Genomic DNA, 17,179 nt, shown 5'->3' on the forward strand with positions numbered 1-17,179 from the left:
GCAAACTGTTGAGCGTGAAAAATCCAAAACCGTTGCGCCCGGCACCGACTACCATACCCCTTCAAAGGACCTTAAATCTTTTGTCTTGCCCATTCACCCTCTGAACAGCACAGATACACAATCCATGTCTGTCTTGAGGCTTAAAAATCCTTCTCTAACCTGTCGCCTCCCCTTCATCTACACTGATTGAAGTGGATTTAAAAAAGTGACATAAATAAGGGATCATAGCTTTCACCTGGTCAGTCTATGTCATGGAAAGAGCAGGTGTTCATGTTTTTTTATAAACCAGGTGGTTTGAGCCCTGAATGCTGATTGGCTGAATGCCATGGTATACCATGGGTATGAATAAAAATGACTATTTACTGGTCTAATTACATTGGTAACCAGTTTATAATAGCAATAAGGCACCTCTGGCCAATATACCACAGCTAAGGGCTGTTCTTAAGCACGACACAACACCTCCTCTGGCCTTATTGCTTAAGTACTACAGTATATAGACTCAGTGTATACAGTAAACAGTTTGAAAATGTTTGACACTAGCAGAAATAACAAGTGTGACACTCATCAAAAGAAACAGAAAATACTTTATTAGACACTGTGAATTACAGAAAGGGAGGCCAAGGCCTGAATATCATATGTTATGCATTCATTCCATGACAGACAAGACAGAATACTCCTTTCATTGTATATCTATGTACCCTCTGTGAAACAGTCCATTGGTGTTGCCATTAATACAATGGTAATTAGTCAATTGTAGTGTTTTAAATAAGTAAAAAGACAATTGTAAATATATAGAATATTTGCTGCATTAGATCTGAACCTATTCAAGTGGTGATAATGACATTACATCGCTGAGAGACTGAGGAACAGTCAGTGTATTCAAGGCACTGGAATAGACTCATAATTATGGTTACTTTTTTCCATTCATGGGTGAGGTAGTGAAGTCACTCTACAGGGAGGTATGTGGGCAATGTGTGGACTGGTAATGGCTTTATCCTATTCTTTCATATGGTACGTCCATGGTACAGAATAGTATGTTAAAGTACATGGACACACACAGCTAACAAAACCCATATCTGTACGGATGGGCTATAGAAATGTGAATAAGGAAAACCACCTCCAGCCATTTCTCTACTGCCAAAACATATCATCTCTACTCTCACCTTGGCTGGACCATGATCTGCAACAGGTAAGGAACACTACACTGTATTTGGTCAATTGTGAAAGTCTTATAGCAGAATTAGAGAGATTTCAGTAAGCTATGCAGTGTCATTGAGAGTAATATCACTCAGGCAGTGGGGCTTACTAGAACTGCAAGGTCTAACAAGCAGACAAACAGCAGCTACAGTAACCTGAAATTGCCCTCCCCCTTCATTGTAACATCATTCTAACTAGTGAACATAGAGATGGCTCCAAATATTAGTATATATCAGAATATGACTAAAGGTAAACCTTTTCAGTTTTACCATCAAAGGACTCCTGCGACATATTTTGGTCATCTGAGTGAAGGAACCCATAACAGGAGTCTTCTTGAGACACCTAGTGGTGACATCGAGGACAATCAATAGCAAGCAAGTGCTGGCATCTCCTTTACAATAGCGGGTCTCTACAGAAACCAATTAAAGATCATTCCATACATTCCATCCTCCATACTCACAACTTTATTTCATGTTAACGTTGGGGAGACTCGAGCTTAAAGCACTACGATTCCATGACACAAGGAACTAAAGGTTACTAACGGCTAAATCTATAGTATATAACCAGGATACAGGAGTGTCTTCCAATAATGCCCAAAAGTATCTGTTACTGCTGCTGGATTTGGATGAATCGCTGTAAAACTACCACATTATTATGGTTAAGATATCAAAACACTACTATATTGGTTCTTTGAGTAATGTATTTGTATTCTTTAATAAATAATACTATTCTGGATTCTGTGCCTTTAAAATACATAGCCAGTAATGTATAGGAAAAATACTGTACAAAAAAACCCATATAGAATAGCTTTATATAAACATCTCTTATAACCAATATATCATCTCTGTACTGAATCTTTTGGTTTGTAGTAAACTAATTGTTTGGGATAACCACAGTACTGGACAACACCATCCAACTTTTTTTCCAACATCTTTTACATTCATACAGCCATCTTACAGAAGAAGGCAAACACATAGCTACAAAAATACAGATATCTCTATTGATTATTAAAAGAACCACTCTTGTTAATCATGCTAAATAAAAAGGAAATAATTAAACCACTTTGCGATTAGTTTGAGGTTTGTGTTCTGAGAAATCATGCGGAAATATTAAAATAAAAACAATGAGATGATAATAAGAAGAATAACATTATCAACGACACAAATAGAAGTCATAATAATATCAATTAACAAATTGAATATTCCAAAAAATTCATCTGTACTTAACAGAAAAGATACATAAATATCAGACAGATTAGACTGAGGAACATTGCACCAGGGCAGATTGTGACACGCGTTAGAAGATTAGTGCAGAGAGGGTTAGCTGAGTTGTGGTTTTGGAACAGGCTGCAGCAGAGAGACCACTGAGCACAGGGTGGGAAATCTGTTCACCATCACCATGCTAGCTAGCGCAACTCCCAACAGAAAATGACCGTGCCGTGCAACACGAGACAAGAGGCTTGTGGGTTCTACTGGAGACCAAGAGGTGCTCTGATTGGGGAATCGGTGAGGGAGGAAAAACTTGGTAGCATGAATTATTATAGATTTGGAAAAGATTATTGCTCAATGTGTGATAGAAAAGAATCGCTGGTTTTTCTTTTCAACTGTACAGTTATACTGAGGTTTGAGAAAGAGGTTAAGTGCTAACAAGAAAATATTAAAAATCACAAGAGTAGCTTATAGTCCTGATGTGATGAACTGATGTTACAGCGCCGCAATAGAACAAAAATGGACATGAAAATGTATAATATTAACGGAAGTACAATAACAAAAAAATTGCAATATGAATGTACGCACAGTACAAACCGTTCGAGAAAGGATGCTACAGGAAGGTACAGGACATAACAGACAGGAACAGGGTCTTAGGTAGGAGGATAATCCCTCTGAAAACAGCACTAGAAGAACATAGGATGGGGAGGGAGATACATTACAACAGTTCTCAGTCCTGATCACATGTATAAAACAGGTGAGAAAGGCAGAAAACAAACACCATGGCATCATTTACAAAATGAACAATGGAAGGAGGGGACAGGGTAGGGATCCGGAGAGTAGATTGTTGGCTCATTAACACACAAAGTGCCTTCTAGTACTTGAAAGAGGAAAGTGTGTCTGCATACTGTACATACATACATACTCATACCCCATGTACATGTTTGTACATGAAGGATGAGTGAGAAAACAGAAGGAACAAACAAACGGATGCCAGTGACAGAATTCAAAATGATAGAATCCTATCCCCTATTATCATGTACAGGGGTGAGGGGCTGGTGTGTGGGGGGGCCAGTGCCACCAAAAGGGAAGCACATTGTCCTTCAAACTCTTGGGCGAGGGGGAAGGGTGTGGCGTGGACGTTGGTTTGGGGAGGTTCACAGGGGCCCATGCCGAGCCTCGTATTTGGCCACAATGTTCTTGGTGCGACCCAGTTCCTTCCTCAAGTCGGCCACCTCTGAGCGAAGCGCACCGTTCTCCTTCTCTAGGAAGCTAGCCCGGATGGCAATTTGGTTCTCCTTCAGTCGCCTGGCATCCCGTGATCTTTTGGCTGCTACGTTGTTCTTTCTGCGTCTGGCCCAGTACTTGTCATCCTGGAAAGGGTGGTGAAACACACTGTTGTGATTCATATTTTTTTCACACTACCTGTGGTATTGTAAATATACAAGTGATTCACCTGAGTAATAAACAGTATTCCAAATGTGACCTATTATTTATGTCATCACGCATCTCATTTTCACTTATTACATTTCCATAATGCTATTTAAACCTGCCTGACACGTTCAACCTCCTTTGCACCCTGCAGGAAGCCATCTTACCTCAACAAACCAAATAGTACATGTGATACACCTCTTCCAACAACATCATATGACCCCGGGTTAAGGGTGAATGACCACAGCTAAACCTGTCAATCTAAATCCTGGCCAAGTTCGCCTCCTCCCTATCAATACTGAAAAAGCTGCCGGTTTGGGTTTGCGCCAACGCTCCTCCTTATATTGTGGTTTAAAATACGTCTGGTTATTTAGGTGGAATAAGTCCACTCACTGCTTACATAACATAAGAAAACATGGTGCTTAAAGTTTTTGGCCAAACAAGTGGCGAAGCCTTTCAACCTTTCACATAAGTAGGCTCCAGGTAGGTTACCTTGAGATCTTCAGGGATGAAGATCTTGCGTGCCTTTTTGATCATGGGCTGTGGTTTGAGCTCCTCTGGGGCGAACTTGCGTTTTCGGGGGTCAAACATCTCCTGTCCGGGCACGCTAGACAGAGCCAGGTCTGCAGGATCGGGCTCGTAGCCCACTGGAACTTGAATAGACTCTGGATCGATGGGGCTGGGGGTGTTCCTGGCAGCTGAGGGCAGCACTGCAGGAGAAAGGCAAAGGAAAACAGGTTAGAGGGTCTGCTGAATTACATCTGGGCACTGTTTAGAAGAAACTGTACTCTCTGAAAGAGCAGGCTTTGAGGTGCAATGGTCCTTGAGAAAGTAATGGTTAGAAATTAGGCCTTATTAGACCTCAACTGGTTTCCTTTAAATGAAGGTTCTAGAATCTGCCATTAAATGTAATATAAAAAGCTATGACAAATGTGGCAGTCATTAGTAACCCCCTCCCCTCCTACCCCATACCAAGGGTACTTTTGAGTTCTCTAGAAAGCCCCCTTTAAAAAGTCCCGAGGAGGGCACTTAGGGGAAACTAACACACGTGTGCCTGTTTACATCATAGTATTCTGCCATTCTGTTCTTTAACATGGTTGTGCTTTACAAAGCTGATCCTCTAGAACAGGGGTGTCAAACATACAGCCCGGTTCAATGCGGCCTACGGGTGGTTTGAGTAAAAAAAAGATCTCTCATTTGTTTTTCAACAGGACAATGACCCAACACACCTCCTTGCCGTGTAAGGGCTATTTGACCAAGAAGGAGAGTGATGGAGTGCTGCGTCAGATGACCTGGCCTCCACAAATCACCTGAACTCAACGCAAATTGAGATGGTTTGGGATGAGTTGGACCGCAGAGTGAAGGAAAAGCAGCCAACAAATGTTCAGCATATGTGGGAACTTCTTCAAGACTGTTGGAAAAGCATTCCAGGTGAAGCTGGTTGAGAGAATGCCAAGAGTGTGCAAAGCTTTCATCAAGGCAAAGGGTGGCTACTTCGAAGAATCTCAAATATAAAATATATTTTGATTTGTTTAACACTTTTTTTGGTTATTGCATGATTCTATGTGTTATTTCATAGTTGATGTCTTCACTATTATTCTACAATGTAGAAAAAAATAAAGACATACCGTGGAAGGAGTAGGTGTGTCCAAACTTTTGACTGGTACGGTATGTATGTATGTATGTATGTATGTATGTATGTATACACTTTAAAATGTCTAAAACCAAATTGAAAATGTGTAGAAATGATAATGGACCTACATTCATATAGTTTCTTGACTGTAACCAGCTCGCTAATAAATCACCGAAATGAAAGCTAGACAGTCAGGGAGCATCGGAAATTCAGAAAACTACAAGACTATTTATTGCAAATTTTGACAGCAAGGAAATATAACCCATTTTTTGTGCGGCCCTCAGGACCTCGTTGACGACCGTATGCGGCCCCCGGGGAAAGATTAGTTTGACACCCCTGCTCTAGAATCAATACCAGCCTTGCAAGTGAAGACGGACTATATTCTTAGGTCCGTCTTATTCTATACATGCTCATCAAGTCAATGACTATTTCATCTAATTAATTCTACAACTGGCCTTGCCCACAGGGAAGCAAAACAACTGTGGTTGCACCTTTTAACCAACAGGTGGAGCACAGAGAACACAAACACAGATTTACCGACACACTGACAGACAGACACTCTCACAAACACAGAAGATATGTTATTTAAGCTTTTCTGGGGCCCTGTTATCAGTGCCTCTAGTCAGCTGAGCTCAGCCAGACAACAACATTTTGTCTGTAAATGTTAAGGAAACCTTCTCGTCAGCCAGCCTCAACATGTGCCTCTGCAAGCTCTCTGTGGATGTTACGTAACACCTAATAGATTTCTATTGCACAGAGCAGCAGGTCAGCAGTTGACACGGTTTCACATTCTACCCTTCATCATTCAGTGGATTAGCAAGCAGAACTGAAAAACTTAAATTGGATGGCTTCATCAAATCAGCTGTAATTTGATTGGTGGCTGGCGGTGAGCATCTTATGACAGTAAGCTAATAGAGCCCAATGTCAGTGTATTTACTTGAGATTCCTCCACTAAAACAGCTTGACAATTACAACGATTCACAATCAAAGGACTGTAGTCTTTTGTAGTTGGTTTGAAAACGTAATGAGGAATGAAAGAAATACAAATTCTTCCTGCTGACGGTGAAAACATTTCACTCAAACAGAATTCAAAGGCCGACATTTTAGGTGACTTCCTACGTCATGACCCAGCTTCTCTGTGCTTTAAGCTGGCTACGGCATTAAGCCTTCTGACCTTTGGTCACAGCAGCATTTCTAGCTCCAGCCAGTCCTGGTTGAGATTTAAGCCGAGGCCAACATACAGGTCTGACCTGCTTGTACGTTGTGCAGAAGGAAGTAAGACAGCTACTCCAGCCCTTTCAGAAGAGAAAACAAATATGTATGAATTTAGAGAAAAAAATATGGATGAATATGTATGCACTCACTACTATAAGTCGCTCTGGATATGAGCGTCTGCTAAATTACTAAAATGTAGACACGCAAGCGTGACAACTACACTCTAGCGTTACCAGTGAATCACTGCATCAGTAGTCACTGACACATTAAGCTAAAATGGCTGGCCATCCAAAGTGGTACTTCAACATGGGTCCAATTCAATGCCTCATTTTAGTGAATTGTCAACAAACACGTTGGCTGCATGTTAGTCCCCAACAACGACAGGCCACTGACTAACACTGTCAGCTTAGTGCCAAGCTACTTACAAGGGCTAAATCAGACGCTGTCCAAAACAATCTGTCAAAAGTATATCACCTGTATAAATAACAAGCACTGTGGCCCAAACATCTTATCAGTTTAACCATTAATTCTGACCAGATTACTGGAGTAAAAATACAGTGACATGCTTTACTGGCTAAGAGTGGCCTGGTGAAAAGTCTGGCTGATAGTGCCCTATAGTATTTGGCTGTGACCTCCCCTCTACGAACCTCCAATAGGAAGAAACAACACACACCAGTCTGACAACATGTGTTCAACGTCCACCAAACATAGATAGAAGGTAAGAGCTCTGCGTCTTGTACCTTCTCCTGTAGGTAAATGCTCAGATTTGCATTGTGTGGGTGGGTAGTAGAACCAGTGCAGATGGGACGGAGGGCTAAGATGGCTCTGACCTGACTCTCACCTGCATGTTCTTCCTCTGACTGCTGGACAGTCAGGAGAGAAACTCAAACCCTCTTTAAACTGGTTTGATTTTCATTAACATTTTAAGCTCGACCCCTAAGGAATGACAACATCAAGTCTGTGCCTTTTCCAACCAATCTTCAAAATGAAGTGTGAGCTAGTTGGAATTTCATATTATTGTGTTAAGTGTTTACTGTATATGAATGTGATGCTAAACAACATGGAGTCAACAGAACTAACCACGCCAGTATAGCCTTAGCCTTTACTATAGGGAAAGGATTTCCATAGGTACCACACACCTTATCAGACAGTCACTTCCATTGAACACAAGTTTAGACCTGACCTTTGACCTTGTCTACGTTCCACTTCCCTTTTGGCCCCTTATTGAACCAGCAGTGGGACCCGCCCATCGCTAACTCCACTGGATATCTGCTGTGATAACAAAGCTATCTCAGGCTGCATTGTGCTTGCATGCAATTGGGAGGTTGGTGGGGCGGGCTAGGCTGGGGGTGTATGTGATACCAGTATAGCCTTGACCATGTGATCTCATCAGGGTTCAGCCTGTGCCTCTGCTAAGGCTCTGGGATCTGTCTGGTGAGGGACAATTAAAGGAAGGAGGAGGGGGAGATGCTCATGCCATGACAAGCTCCCGTTAGCAGTGGGGCTACACATGGCGGATGCATGTGTCTGTCAGGAAGACCTAGCCGTACACGTGAGAGGGGATGTGCATAACGGCGAGAAGACAGGCCCTGTGAAACTGTACCAGACAAAAACACACACTCACTCGCACTGAGACCAATATACACACGCACGTACACCCTCACATGCTGGGATTCTTAGTACTGTAACTGTACAGATGTAATTCTTTGACACGAGTGACAGACTTGTGTCCGGATGTACTATTACTTCCTGTGGTGAGGCCAAAAACTATTTACAGTACCACGTCATGGTTTGTTCCCAGCTTGTTTTCTTTACTTTGTGAAAGCAGTGGGGAAATAAATACTGAGAGAAACGTTGTGGTCACCGTACGTACACTGACGAAGGACATACATATGGCTATATTTGGCATGAATAATAATGTCATCATTAGAAACAAACTATTACACTTCTGTCTGCGACTACCTTCAAGGGACGAGCTAAATCATATTAAAATGTGTCAAACAGAATTCCATACATCAGAAGAAGTTGTGAATGTTGTTTTTTATCATGACAATTGTGAGGTTATTTTTGGAATGGATGGGAATTTAGGGCATTTGCAATTCCTTCAAATGTGATTGCAAATCACAGTAAAAGCATGCTGGGTGGATCAGAGTAATAGTGGGGGGGAATTGATACAGTAGAGTATCGTAATATTAATACTATTTATGACAATATTATATCAATTTTATGACTCCAAGTATCAATTCTCAACAACAAACCTTTTGTATATTTTCTGCTAGGTAGTTGACGTTAGCTGGCGCTAGTCGGCTGTACCTGTGCCAAAACGTTGGTATTTCTCCTTCTATAGCTTTGGCCTCAATCTTCTATTAAATGGTGAGCCAACATGTTTTCAGCACTTTAATTTCCATGACGGATCAAAACTAGTTTTTATCATGGGTCTCTCGTGTCTCCCTGCAGCAGACACAGTGAGCAATATGTCTTGAACATCGAATCACAGAAATCACAGTATCAAATCAGAATACATATAGAACCGTGATACATATAGAATCGCAATAAATATCGTATTGGCACCTAAGTATCGCAATAATATCGTATCGTGAGGAGCCCTGGCAATTCCCAGCACTACCATTTAAGTGGTAATTCATATGAATTAAAGTTCACTACACAGGCCAGTTTCACTAGATCACCATCACTGTTCACGTCGGGACTTGGTAGATCATTAATGACTAAGATGAAAAACCTTTGTGTTTTGTGTGAGAGATCAACTTCTATTCAATCTGAGGATGTTTACTGATAATGGTGTCTTAACTCATATCCATAAAACCTCAAGAAGTATGGGACAAATAATATAGGTCCCACCGAGCAAAGACATTGTAAACATGAGCTTCTGTTATACACTGGAACATTATAAAAAGGCAGGTTTCCATACATTGTGGATGTGATTATAAGGATTGTATTTGACACACTGTGCTCTACCAACTATGGTAATGAGAAGATATCACACACACCAACCAAAATACGTACCAAAGTTACTATATAACACAAACCAATGGGCACACAGAAATATTCCCTTTAAACATATAACATACTTATAACTGATGTGATAACACCTTATTTACATATACTTGATTAAATAAAATAGGGTCATAAAGACAACTACCTTCCTCATCATTAATTAACTAGTTTCAAAATAAAACAATTACAGGCAATAGAATCACTGTTTTCCCCTCGAGTAGAAGATTCAGATAGGATGTCCATTATTTAGCAACAAAGAATTGGCTAGCACAAACCAGATTACATCTGCCTGCTCCAACAAACACACCAATTACACTGACCCTCTTTATTCACTCCCCCACTTTCAAGAGGCTGAAACCATGACAACTAGCCTTATGGAAGATGTTTGCCTTGGTGATGCCTGTAAATAAGGTATGTTTATCCTCACACCTCTAAATAACTGGGTACCAGGAATGTGTGTTTCATTAAGGAGGAACGTTTAACTTTTTTCTGGTTGTCTCTTCAGTAGGCAGCAACAGATACATCAGGATTCACCTTAGGCAAACAAAGCAAAATGGAGCATCGCGTGCCAAGCAACAAAATGAGCCTAATCTAAATCAATATTGGAATTTCACCGGGTATATAGTAAAACTGTAAATGTTTGTTGACAAAAACTACACAGTTGAGGGATAAAACTATAACCCACCCAAGTTGTAAAACTACTGTCCCTCCAGTTTAACTTTCTAGTACTTGGCACAATGCCACTCAAGCTCCAAAGTCCAGGGCCAGAATTGTAGAAGAAATGTCCTAGCATACTCAAAGCCCTTGAAGTAGCCTAAACACGGAGAAACCTCTATCTGTGCTTTTGGTCAGAGTGGAATGGGGTATACAGTAAAGGAGAAAGTTCAGTGTTGAGAAGACAACCTGGTCATAATATGCATACTGAGTACACCAGGTGGACAAACAGCGCCCGGGACATATTATTAGAAAGCGCAACAACTAAGGTTTTGAACATAGAGATTTGCCCTAATTTGAGAGCTATAGGAGAGTTGTGTGTGTGCGCGTGTGCGTTTGGTTGACCTTGCAGATGTTTGCCCTCGTTTGAGAGTGTTCCTGTGCTGTGTGTTGTGTGTGATATGGTATTTTACCTGCTCTGGCTGGGGGGCTCTGGAGACAGTTCTGGGAGACCATGGCTGTATGAACGGAGGTAGTGGCGTGGCTGCTGAGGTCGACCACAGAGGGTATGGGGGGTGCAGGGGAAACCTGCTGGATAGTGGGCTGCCGGGACTGCTGTGGCTGGTTTTGGTTATTCTGAGCTGAGTTTGCGGGGATGCCATTCTCTGACAGAAACTCTTCCAGGTCCATGTACTCCAGCTGAAAGTTGTCCCCATCATATGGCAAGGTCTTGTCCCACAGGGTTGGCCCCAGGAAGGCCGACTGTGGAGTATTGGCACCGCCTTCCTCATCCAACTTTTTCTCTTTCTCATTCTTCTCTTTTCCAAAACCTGCAAATATTTGGAGAGAGTCATATCACTGTTAGACCAAAACAGCCAAACAATGTCTTTACAATGTCAAAACGGCTAAGCCAATAAAAGGCCAAGGTTTTAATTTATATATACACACACACAATATCTACAGCCCCTGATTGTTGATTAAACGTATAACATAGGTCTACTTGAGGCATATTTGAATGCTTATATACTTGATGCAAATAGATAAATAACCAAAACTACAGTAAACACCCCATCAACTCCAATAGCAAAAGCACCCTCTAGGGGACAACCTCCAGTCTCAGGAAATATATTTAAATTTCTCTTCAACCTATTTCCAGAAGTTTTAAAGAGTTTTTTCAAATCTTTATCTATATATTCCCTATCAAGTTGTTGACAAATAAGTACTAACTGGTTTCTAGACTGGCTAGTCTTTGGAATACTAACTATAGTGTATTTACAGTAGATTACAAACTTCCCACAATGTACTACTGTTGGACTTGCTTTTGCCCTTTAAAAGTATTTTTGTAGCAGTGTTCAGATTTTTGTCTAAGTTGTTGGGAAAGTTCTCAAAATGTCAGTTCTTTTAAAAGTTTAGATAGAATGTAGTTGATAAAACAGCGGTTGTAGTTGATAAAACAGCGGTTGTTTGTTTGGTAGAAGATATTTCTGTTCTGATTTAAATAGCAGAGAAGTAGACCAAGATGCCATATCCTCTAAGTTTTTGCCTACGTTGTTGGGAAAGTGGTCAAAGTAGCTGATGTGTCAAAAGTCTAAATGTTTACTCATTGTCTCATGCTAGAAATGTGCTCACCCAGTGCTATAAATGTTACATTTCTGAAAGTTATATGACAGTTAATTCAACAATGGGAAGTTAGCTTAACGAATGCAGTGGATAACCGTTACTAAAACAGCTGTCACTTTTGATCAGAAGAAGATAATTCTGTTCTGATTACAGTTTTGAATGTGTTGTCACGACACCAGAGTTTTGACTTCGATACCAGGTTTAGTATCACGATACCAAAATGATACCAATTGAAAAAAAGAAAGGGTATTAGCCAAAGTCACAGAATGGTAATTGATCCAGATGGATCTTTTGAGTCCATTATCATTACATTAGATTTTTTTTTTAATGTATGTATTAATTAATAAATCATAAAATAAATGTCACCTTTTTTTTTTACCAATCAAACTACATAACATTATGGTCATCATTTATTTGAATGGTAAATCTCTAGTCTATTGATAAACTGGGTAAATCAAGATGTAGCCTAGGTCTATTTACAATACAAGTGAATGCATATTCAATAGGAGTGTGTGCATGCATTGAGTTATTGACCTTGTCTTGGCTGATTTCATTGGGCTACAGATGAAAACCAATCTGTTTCCTTTCCATTTGGGACTTATTTTAAAGTATGCGCGTTCTCTTTAAAACCCATGACGTCATTCACACACACCTTTGAAAACATTTATAAATGTTTTTTTACTTTGTGAAAGCAGTGGGGAAATAAATACTGAGAGAAACGTTGTGGTCACCGTACGTACACTGACGAAGGACATACATATGGCTATATTTGGCATGAATAATAATGTCATCATTAGAAACAAACTATTACACTTCTGTCTGCGACTACTTTCAAGGGACAAGCTAAATCATATTAAAATGTGTCAAACAGAATGCCATACATCAGAAGAAGTTGTGAATGTTGTTTTTTATCATGGCAATTGTGAGGTTATTTTTGGAATGGATAGGAATTTAGGGCATTTGCAATTCCTTCAAATGTGATTGCAAATCACAGTAAAAGCATGCTGGGTGGATCAGAGTAATAGTGGGGGGGAATTGATACAGTAGAGTATCGTAATATTAATACTATTTATGACAATATTATATCAATTTTATGACTCCAAGTATCAATTCTCAACAACAAACCTTTTGTATATTTTCTGCTAGGTAGTTGACGTTAGCTGGCGCTAGTCGGCTGTACCTGTGCCAAAACGTTGGTATTTCTCCTTCTATAGCTTTGGCCTCGATCTTCTATTATATGGTGAGCCAACATGTTTTCCGCACTTTTATTTCCATGACGGATCAAAACGAGTTTTTATCATGGGTCTCTCGTGTCTCCCTGCAGCAGACACAGTGAGCAATATGTCATGAACATCGAATCACAGAAATCGCAGTATCAAATCAGAATACATATAGAACCGTGATACATATAGAATCGCAATAAATATCGTATTGGCACCTAAGTATCGCGATAATATCGTATCGTGAGGAGTCCTGGCAATTCCCAGCACTACCATTTAAGTGGTAATTCATATGAATTCAAGTTCACTACAGGCCGGTTTCACTAGATCACCATCACTGTTCACGTCGGGACTTGGTAGATCATTAATGACTAAGATGAAAAACCTTTGGACATACATAGGTCTATTGGAATAAAATGCAGCAGAATGTGTTTTGTGTGAGAGTTCAACTTCTATTCAATCTGAGGATGTTTAACAACATTTCTACATGCTGTTTTTCATTATTCAAGTTTGTTAACTTGTGTGCAGCATAAGTGGTGATGCAGCTCAGACTCCCAGTGGTTCCTCCTGACAGGCTTGGGCTAGCAATGAGGAAGTGAAGCAGGCACGGTGCTCTCGCGCTATAAGGGGACATCGGCTACGCTGATAGACAGACTTGGTCCTCTCTCAATCCGTAGACGACATGAGACATGACAGAAGTACCAAATATAACAAAAATGCTGGTACCCAACCGTTTTTCAGGTTCTAATATAGAAAAAGTACTGAAGTGTCGGTGTATCGTGAAACACGCATTTGAATAGCAGAGAAGTAGACCAAGAGTTTGTCTAAAGTGCTGGGGAGGTTTACAGAAAATGCAGTTGATGCGGTTACTAAAACAGCTGTACCGTTTTATCGCAAGAATATATTTTTGTTACGATTTCAGATTTCAATAGCAGAGAAGTAGAGGAAGATTCCATACGCCATAACTGTTTGTCTAACTTGTTGGCAAAGTGTCAATGTAGCTGATTGTTGTCACACGTTATTGTTCACAGTGCATAGAATGTTGGATGTATTGATGTCACAATGGGACCTTTAGAATGTTGAAATCCCTTTAAAGTGGATGGAGGACAAAACGAAGGGCAAAAAGCTTTATAGTTTATAAAGCGTAAAGGATATCCACAAGTTGTATACAAGCACACTGGTCCTGACCACTCTGCACCTTTTAAACGTTTGAATGACGTTTCTAGCTTAAACGGTGTACGAAAAAATAGCACTCCCAAAAATAATAAGTACTGTATAATAAAAACTTACAGTGGGAAGTTTTCTGTCGTAAGTCACATGAATTAAAGGGATTGTTGCTACACTGTATCGTTATCAATGTATTTTTTACATTTAATGACAAATTGCAACCATCATGGATCATACAGTACTCCTTCCCGATCTGGCTAGATGTAGTAGTACTAATACATTACACTTAATGCGGCAATCAGCAGTATAAACAATAACAAAGCGAATCCCCCGACATTGGTTCGGTAAAAAGCTGAGGGATGGGGCTAGAGAAATGTAACCACTCAAATGCATAGACATGAAGAGTTTGAGTTATGGATACAAGGATTGACCATCCATGATATCAAAATTATAGTTTTAACCATGTTGGGTCTATATAGTGTTTGTTTACATTTTCATTGTTTACAAACATTGGAGTAAAACAATCTTATATTTGGGGTTCTGATGGGGTATGACAGTTGAACTAAGCTCATGAGGCATTTGTAAGTTCTACTCTTCAAGAATCAATTAATTTATAAGTCCAAAAATGGATGTAGCAACAGTGATTGTCCATTTAATTTACACTTGAATCAACGCCAATTCTTAGTAACCAAAGGTGAGAAACACCGGGCTACTGAAATATTGTAGCCATCCGAGACGTTGTTTTTTCTGCATTGTATCTTGCTTGCTCAGGCGCTGCAACACTGACAGATCCTGCTTGAAAGCGAGAACGACAAAACAATCGTATCAAAAAAGAATGTAAACTACCACGTAACAAATTATTTGACGTCTGCGTTTTGTTTACCTTCTTCATGATGAAATGGCAGCTTCATTGGATTCTCCAACAGGGATTTCAGTACGCCATTAGTTGGAGGTTGGAAAGATGAGTTTATAGGAACAGGTCTGGCCATTTTCTCCATTGGTCTGGAGGACGATAGTATAGCGTACAATTGCTGTTATTCCAAAAGAAGACCCACGTTTGAAAATATGTTAAACAAACACCAAACGTCAATGCTTGACCCAACCTGGAGTTCTGACCGAGAAATTGATATCCGCGCAGGAAATAACAATTACGGTTTTCGTCGAACGACGCTAGTTCGAGAAGGCAGAGAATCAACTGGATGTGAAGCTCAAGATGGTTCACAATCCATTTGTGGACACCGATGTACATGACGTCAAACCTTTGGCAAATACTTGAATACCGACTGCGAATGGGAAGGAGGGACTGACCACTGCTGAATAGGGAACTTATTTGTTTCACGTTTTTTCCCTATCATTTTTTTCTCAGCCCCTTTCTCCTTCAAAATATATATGTCAATCATGTTAATTGACAGATTACTCCGACATGGCGTATGTGATCGTTGTACTACCCACATCTATTAGCCTTGGTATGTAGTGCCAGATCCATAGATTGAGCCCCACATACAGTTCTCTCTCTCCCTCACTGGTGGCAGCAGTGGGATCATTGTGGTGTTCTCTCGGGGGGCGTGTAAGCATGTGAAGCTTTGAGTGTGAGGACATACAACCCTTCTTTAGAGGGGGAATATTGTAATTTAGGCCTACTGCAATGTGGTGTAGTGAGCTTAGTTGGACGTATACACAGAGGCCTGTGTTACTAGGTGCTCAGCTCTGTAATAGGATATGGATCAAGCCCCCATCATAGCGCTCTCTCTCCTGTACATTCAATAGATAACTTAAAGCTTGTTTCCACCAAACTGGTAACTATTAAACTAATCATTTTTTGTCACACACACACCAGATAGTTGTAGTGAAATGTGTTGTTTTACAGGGTCACCCATAGTAGTATGGCACCCCTGGAGTAAATTAGGGTTAAGTGCCTTGCTCAAGAGCACAGCGACAGACTTTTCACCTTGTCAGCTCGGATATTCAAACCAGTGACCTTTCAGTTACTGGCCCAACCTGCTAACCGCTAGGCTACTAAAAGGAGTAGGCTTATAACAGGTGTGCCAACTGTACATTTCTTAACCTTAGACCTATAGGCCACAGAGTAATTGAATTAGGCAAACATTTATTTTTATCTCTATTATGTCCTACAAACATTTAACCTATGGTCTACAACAGCCCTCTACACTCATTGTATTTCTTAAAACCAATCAATTAGAATGATGCTAGTACAAAAATGCCTAGGACATCTACAGCACCCAATGTCACAGGAAAGCAAAAAAGATCATCAAGCACATCACATCGTATTAGTAACATGCTTATTTATGAGCCCCTAACCAACCACGCAGTTTAAAATAAATACAGATAAGAATAAGAGATAAAAGTAACAAGTAATTAAAGAGAAACAGTAAAATAACAATAGCGAGACAATGTACAGGGGGTACCGATACAGAGTCAATGTGCAGGGGCACCGGTTAGTTGAGGTAGTATGTACATGTAGGTAGAGTTAAAGTGACTATGCATAGATGACAACAGAGAGTAGCAGTTGTGTAAAGAGGGGGGAGGGGGGGAGGGAGGGACTGCAAATAGTCTGGATAGCCATTTGACTAGGTGTTCTTAGTCTTATGGCTTGGGGGTAGAAGCAGTTTAGAAGCCTCTTGGACCTAGACTTGGGGCTCCGGGACCGCTTGCCGTGCGGTAGTAGAGAGAACAGTCTATGACTAGGGTGGCTGGGGTCTTTAACAATATAGGGCCTTCCTCTGACACCGCCTTGTATAGAGGTTCTGGATGGCAGGAAGCTTGGCCCCAGTAATGTACTGGGCCATTCGCACTGCCCT

General features: G+C 40.5%; 1 protein-coding gene across 1 annotated transcript; it reads right to left on the reverse strand.

The window, feature by feature from the left end:
* Positions 1 to 566: 566 nt before the first annotated feature.
* On the reverse strand, positions 567 to 15,597 carry LOC139565516 (hepatic leukemia factor-like). Its single transcript, XM_071385924.1, has 4 exons — positions 15,244 to 15,597; positions 10,827 to 11,183; positions 4,329 to 4,546; positions 567 to 3,778 (listed from the first exon to the last, which is right to left on the reverse strand). Exons 1-4 carry the CDS (start codon positions 15,356 to 15,358, stop codon positions 3,563 to 3,565), a joined length of 906 nt encoding a protein of 301 aa, XP_071242025.1. The 5' UTR covers positions 15,359 to 15,597; the 3' UTR covers positions 567 to 3,562.
* Positions 15,598 to 17,179: the final 1,582 nt, after the last annotated feature.

The sequence above is a fragment of the Salvelinus alpinus genome, chromosome 36 (genome assembly GCF_045679555.1).
Source record: "Salvelinus alpinus chromosome 36, SLU_Salpinus.1, whole genome shotgun sequence".
Lineage (NCBI taxonomy): Eukaryota > Metazoa > Chordata > Actinopteri > Salmoniformes > Salmonidae > Salvelinus > Salvelinus alpinus.

What these genes read in the sequence shown, in the direction of transcription:
- LOC139565516 (XM_071385924.1), bottom strand. Translation starts at nt 15,358, where the DNA reads ATGGAGAAAATGGCCAGACCTGTTCCTATAAACTCATCTTTCCAACCT. An exon ending in GCCATTTCATCATGAAGAAG is followed by an intron (nt 11,184 to 15,243) that starts GTAAACAAAACG and finishes AAATATTTGCAG; the next exon opens with GTTTTGGAAAAGAGAAGAAT. An exon ending in TCATCCCTGAAGATCTCAAG is followed by an intron (nt 3,779 to 4,328) that starts GTAACCTACCTG and finishes CACCCTTTCCAG; the next exon opens with GATGACAAGTACTGGGCCAG.